Source organism: Solanum pennellii, chromosome 1 (genome assembly GCF_001406875.1).
Source record: "Solanum pennellii chromosome 1, SPENNV200".
In the NCBI taxonomy this organism is placed as follows: domain Eukaryota; kingdom Viridiplantae; phylum Streptophyta; class Magnoliopsida; order Solanales; family Solanaceae; genus Solanum; species Solanum pennellii.
Genome location: NC_028637.1, coordinates 106,107,002 through 106,114,100, shown reverse-complemented (window position 1 = coordinate 106,114,100; position 7,099 = coordinate 106,107,002). Strand labels below are relative to the sequence as shown.

The following is a 7,099-nucleotide window of genomic DNA, read 5'->3' as shown; positions in this document are numbered from 1 at the left end:
GGGGGGGGGGGGGGAGGGGGAGAGGGAGACCATTGTTAGCTTAAAATGTAACTTATCGTCTATGACACTTATTTTCATGCTTTACCGAGGAAATCATTTTCAAAATTTGTAAGAAAATTATTTATACGTAGATAAAATTTTAAAATAAAATATACAAAAAATTGACCTAAATAAAAGTTGATATATGAACTCTCTGCAAGTGCTAATTGTTGTAGAAGGTGAAATGAAAGTAGGGACGATAAATATTTGAGTACAAATTATTTTAGTAACATGATATTTTTAACCTATTGGTTTGGTAGGAGTTAAAATAAGCGGGAGTCAAGAATCAGGCACGGGTAAAGAATGATAGAGGTCTAAAATCAAATTAAATTTATAATAATAAGCTTTAAATTTTAAGAAAATTCATAATTATAAATATGATTCATGTTAATATCTCAACATATTTAAATTTTAAGAAGTAAAACAAAAATACTCCTATGAGATAAAATTATTAAAAATTTGTAAATTTTCATTTGTTTTTTTTTTTTAAAAAAAGGGTAGTTGAGAGATAGGAAAATAGAACTTGTATTTTTGAAATTGATAGATTGATAACATAGTAAAATTTTATTATCTCAATTTAATTGTTGTAATGTATTAGAACTTCTGAAGAATGTACAAGAAATATAATTTAAATTTATTTAATATCGTTTATTTCTTGAATTTAGAGAATGGATGAACAACTAATTAGTACAAGAATAAATTTTAAGTTTAGCAAAGGAGGAAAGAATTGAAGAATATAAACATGAGTTTTATTACAGAAAAAAATAATTATATTAGAATGTAAATTAACCATACTACATTGGTTAAATAATTCTTTTTTTTTTTTTACATTAAATATTACGTACTTTCTCCCCTAAATATTCATTGTAAAGGAATATTAATATAGGATTACTGTATTATTAATAACAAAAAAATAGGGTCTTAAAATTATGGGGGGGGGTTGGTTTTGGGGGGGGGGGTTGTGTAAAGCCATTGCTTATAATTAAATGACTTTACAATCATTAATGTAATTTACGCCATTTGTTTTTCATGTTTCCACTGAGAAACAATTTTTCTCATTTGTAAGGAATATATTTTCATAGAGACAATATTCTTAAAACAGAAAATGAATTCTTTTTTCAAAATATTCATCCATACCAAACACAATCATAAAACAAATACATAAAAACATATGCCAAATCAAGATTTTTGCTATTTACAAAAATTATTGGAATAAATTTAATGGGACCAAATTTCATAGTTTTCATTCCCCCGATATTGAGACAGACCACTGGATAAAATGAAAAAGAAAAAGAAAACAACCTTTACGGTCATAATCGTTCATCCTCTATCGAATGAACTATAAAAGTAAATAAAACAAGATTTACGACCACAACAACTCATTTTCTACCAGATGAACTTGAAAAGTAAACATGCCTATACGGCGACAGCCGTTCATCCTCCACTGAATGAACTTCAAAAGTACATATGATATTGATCATTTGGGGGTTGTCATCAACATTATCTCATTTGCAGCTTGCTTGTACATGTCTTCCACGGTGAATGCTTCAGAGAATTGAGCAACCCCACTTCCATCTTTAGCCTAAATATACATCAAACATGTTTTTAAAACAATCAATAATAACAACAATAGTAATATTGAAGTATATATGTACATGAATCTTATAATAGTAAAAGACTATTCAGGTAAAACAATTTAAATAATGTCTAAGTATAATCTATGACTAAACTGTTATGTGGTAGCAAATAGAGATTCAACCTCAGGATGAGACAGGTGGGAGGAGGCATTTTTTTTAAAAAAAGGATAGATATATACTTTTTTTTTACTTCTATTTCGTGCGAAGATAAATGTTCAATTAGATTTGAAACTTATAAAATAAAAACAACTATATGTTTCTCAAACATCCAACTCAAAAGAATTTCTCAACGCGTGTCATTCTTCAATTTTCTGATCAATCAAACAAAAACACGTAAAATAAATCGAAGAGTGTGCTAACTAAAAGCCCAAGTTCAAAGTGTTCAAAATGACCAATATATTATTTTGATAAAAATGAAAGGTCTTACGTGAGCTTGGATCATGAACATGCTTCTGAATTGATCAGATGAAATTTGAGCAGACACAATATCAATCTTATGTTTCTCCAAAACATAACAAATGGTGGTAAATAGCCTTGGCTTCTTAGGACAACACACACTAATATGTGCATCTTCACCAGATACATTTAGTATCACATTTGGTGAACTCCATGTCATAAAACCTGTTGGAATAAGGAGACTAGCACCATGATTAGTCGGTGTAATAGCTATAGAATTGCAGGTTGATCCTTGATCACCCACATACTTCTCCCAGCTATTATCAACTTTTTGTGAACCCGTCAACCTTATGTTATATTCTTCTAGCCTTTTTAGCTTTTGACTTTCAAGTTTTTTGAAAGTATTCTTCAGCTTTCGGATACGGTTCACAGCTTCATAAACTATTTTAGACATATCAGCCTGCATATACAAAAAATATCATATTGCGAAATCAATTTTTTCACTAATTAAGGGTAAATAAGTCAAGGGAATATCATATCTAATATATATATATATATATATATATATATATATATATATATATACGCCAAAATTTGAAAGGCCCAAGTTACATTTTCATCATGTCTCCTTTAGCAAGCTTTCTAAAAAGAGAATCATATCTCCTTTAGTAAGCTTCCTAAAATGATTATCCAAAGATTTATTTACTCAATTTAGAAAGTTAAAATAATGGAACAATAACATATGAAAATTTAAGTGTTATCATATGTAATTGACAAAAAGAATCAAACAAACAAGTAACTTTTAAATTATTTTAAAAGTTTTTATTTGATCTAAAAAATATTGTTCATTTTCGAATAATTTTTAATTAGTTGATTATGATTATTAATTTTGCAGAAGAGAATAAAAGAAAAATGACAAAAAAAAATGTTTCAGATTATCACAAAATTTATTGAATTATATCCTTGTTGATAATTGATAAGATATCGGATAATAAAATATAAGATGTCATGTAAAAAACTTTTTACCTTAGCAGGGAGGTTGGGAACCAAAGCATGAAGAGTCTCGAACTGGGTTCGCATCTTCTTTCTCCTTTCTCTCTCTGTCCATTTGCGTACCTCATGTTTTGATGCTCTTCTAACTTCGGCTCCATCAACACCAGAATTTGGTTCAGCAATTTCCTTACCATTTTTTTTTCGATTGGCTGAACTTCTCTTTTTGGGAACATTAACACTCACTTCAACCACCTCATTAATAGCTGTGAATGGCTGGCAAGTATCAGACCCAGTCGGATCTAGCAACTTGTGACCCTCGGTCTCTCCACTCTCAACTTGATGGTCATTCCAGTCTAGGTATGACCAGATATCATCACACAAATGATCATGATTATTCTCGCCGTCTTCATTCATTTTTTTTCTTTTCAGGTTATGTAATACTGTAGCCTAGGTTACGCCTATTTATAGAACTTTTTTCTTGTAGGGGCCAAAGTGTAAAAATGAGAAATAAGAGATTGAATATGATAAATATTGAATATGGAAAGAACATAGAGAAGGGTGGCAAAAAGAAACAAATAAAAAAATAAAAAATAGAGATAAAAAAGGATGATTCATTTGTAATGAATAAAAAACAAAATACAATCATAATCCTAAATACCGTTACTGGCTTCAAAACAAAAAATGTTAGCTAAAATACTTTTGTTACAAATTTTGTTCTCACTCAATTAGGTCTCCGTTCATATTTACCACTTATAAAAATTATAAATTAAAAATAATTACTTTACTAAATTACAAACTTAATCAAGTTATAATTCTTATCTATGCAGATACCTAAGTTTTTTTTTTGATTAAAATAATAATAATTATAATGATTATATTTATAATTACTTAAGTAGAAAAATACAAATCTTAATTTTTAAGTTATATGAATTAAGTGTTTGGATTGTAGTCTTATAATATATAAGAGATCGCATTACTAACGGTAATGAGATTTTAATATATTCAGGTGATTATCAATGTCAATGAAATTTCATTAATAGCTGGCTCCGACTATATACATTTTTTTACTCATTTATTAGTGTTAATGAAATTTCATTAGTAGATTTTAATAATGAGTTTTTATGCATCTTTTACTCATTTAGTCAAGTTAACCATACAAGAATTAATAGTTAAGTATTTTTTTTTTTGAATAATTTTTTTTATCATGCCATATCCATTTCATATAAAAGAAAAGATCATCATTTTATTTTATTTTTTGGTCAGAATGTCAAAATGACACTAAATACTAATCATAACTTTCCCTTTATTAGGAGAAAAAATTTTGAATTAGTTAGGATATTAATTCCTTGCAATCCTTCATTAGTTTGTAGCTAGCAATTTTTTTGATAATTCATTCATAAATGATATAATCGATAAATTTTTATTATTTATTGATAACTAAAATTGTTTATTGCTATTTTCGTTAATTATGACAATTAGGAGTATCGAATGTAGGATGGTGTATTGATTGGTTTAGTTTAGTTTTGAAATCTATCGGTTCGACTTATTGTTGGTTTGTAGACATGCTAAATCGTTGTAGAACCATTAAAATATTGACTTATCAATTACCGATTTATCGGTTTAACCATTAAGATTTAATACAAAATAAATCATTAAAATCGATTGAAAACAAGGTGACAAATCAAATGAACCATGCAAATGAGTTGAGCGACTGTATTTTGCTCAAAAGCAAAGACCTCACAGTTTAGAATGGCATAGAGTTTGAACTAATCCAAAATAAAAGTACTAAACTAAACTCTAAGTCAACGACTTTAATGATATACGAAATGGTATAAATATCATTTTTAAATTTACCATGAGGTTATCAATTATTCGTTAACAAAAAAACTCAATATGTTCAGAAGCAACAACCCAATAACAAAAATATTAAAACCTTTATCGAAACTACTAAATCAATAACCCATTATCGATAAACTAATAATTTTTTCAATTTAAATTATCGATTTTGATTCGATCTCGAATTACTCTAATCAAATAGATGGATTAATTGGATTTGAACACATTAAAATGAAATTGAGTTAATAAATAAACAAGTCAAGTGACTTGGATTGAAATAGACTAGAATCTGTGTCATAGCGAAATCCACCAACCTCTTGCTATGTTTTTAATTCTTTATTTGAGTATCTAATAAAATATTTTTCTATGTTATAATCATTTATAATATATTAATATCAACAACAACAAATAAAATTATTAGATAAGGTTTGTCATGGACCAACTTAATTGGCATAATATTCAACTTTAAAATTAGTCAAATTAAAAATATTAAAAAATAAATTTAATTATTAAATAAAATAAACATCATAAATTTGTCAAAATTTAAACAAATTAATCATAATTTATATGCTAATCTTACCCTTTCCCTAAATTAAATCTCTCTATACTTGTTTATATATTTTGTTTTTTTACACATAGGACCATTATCTCGTGACTAGTGCTGACTGTTCTATTCACATAAACACGAACATTACGCATTAAAACAATCATTTCAAATACTACATTTGTCAAAAAATATATTTAATTTGGGGGAATTTAGTTATATAACTTTATATAAGAAAATAATTCTAAATTGAATGCAAAATTAAATAATTTTACTACTTTGTTGCTTTCTTCTCTTTAGTTTCATATACCTTTTATATTGACTGAAAAAATATACTCGTAATAATATAGAAACACATAGAAATTATCGTTGTTTTTATATATATCAACAACTGATATTCTCAAATGTTTAATGTTGTCGAACTAATTAATAGCGTCAACTTCTCACAATTTAATATACTCAAATTCGTTTATCCTTGTATTAGTAATATTTTCTATTTAATATTTTTCTACTCAATTATAATAAATATATAAATCAAAATATCAAATTTCTAAAATATTGAAATTTTTCATTCTTTTATGCGGAAGTATTATTTTGATAAAAATATCTCAAATTTAAAGAGTTCAAAGACTCATTTCTTTTATCTTTTTCACTTCCTTCAAACTGATCTTATTTGAGTTCCAGCATTTTTCTTTAAATTATATCATAATATTTTATAATTTAACTACAAAAAGATCGAATTCCAGATTAATATAATTGAATTCACATATATTAAATAAATAAAAAATAATTCGAGCATACACGCAGAAGCAGTGTGGAAAAAATTTACACGCAGAAGTTCAAAAATACAACAAAATAAGATGGAGTACCTAAAAAGAAATATTTTTATATAGTTTCGAAATATCATAAAGATTAGTTCATACGTGCACTTCTTATAAACAAAATTCTTAATAGTTACTGAAGGTCAATATAGGCCAAGCAAAATAAATCAAAGTGAGAATTATAATAAGAAAATTACATTTATCACCACTATATATAGAGACACCAGGGACGGATCCATATTGGATCCAGAGTGTTCATTCAAACATTTTCGATAAAAAAATACACGATATATATGAGGTAAATTTTCTATATTTTTATAGATGTATATATTTTGAACCCCCTCAATAACAAGTAAAAATAAATGGCTTAATGGTAAAATGTCACGACCCAAAACGGGCCGCGAGTGGCACCCACACTTATCCTACTATGTGAGCGAACCAACCAATCTAAACCCAACATTTCAACCATAATAAACAAAATATAATGCGGAAGACTTAAAACTCATTAATGAAAATCGATTAAATAACTTCTAAAAACTCAATACTCATTGTTCCCAAAAACTGGAAGTCATCACCACAAGAACATCTATCCTCAAATTACTAAATCTAAGAATATCTAGGAAGCTAAAATAAATAAACAGCTAGTCCATGCCGGAACTTCAAGGCATCAAGACATGAAGAAGAAGATCCAGTCCAAGCTAGAAGCATTAGCTCACCCTGAGATCTGACGTGATGAAGACTGGCTAGAGTTGCGGTTGAGTTGAAGACGGTGGCACGTTTGCTGCACTCCACAATTAACAAAGAAAAACAAATACAAGTAGGGGTCAGTACAA

The 7,099-nt window shown here is 27.5% G+C and overlaps 1 protein-coding gene across 1 annotated transcript in view; it reads right to left on the bottom strand.

Annotated features, from left to right (window-relative positions):
- Positions 1-1,516: 1,516 nt before the first annotated feature.
- LOC107032473 (transcription factor bHLH95-like) overlaps positions 1,517-7,099 on the bottom strand; it is a 19,955-nt gene continuing 14,372 nt past the window's right edge. The window contains exons 2-4 of the mRNA XM_015234080.2: positions 3,099-3,512; positions 2,104-2,532; positions 1,517-1,621 (exon numbers count right to left, since the gene is read on the bottom strand). Coding sequence (XP_015089566.2) covers positions 1,517-1,621; positions 2,104-2,532; positions 3,099-3,512 — 948 coding nt within the window. The remainder of the gene's footprint in view (positions 1,622-2,103; positions 2,533-3,098; positions 3,513-7,099) is intronic.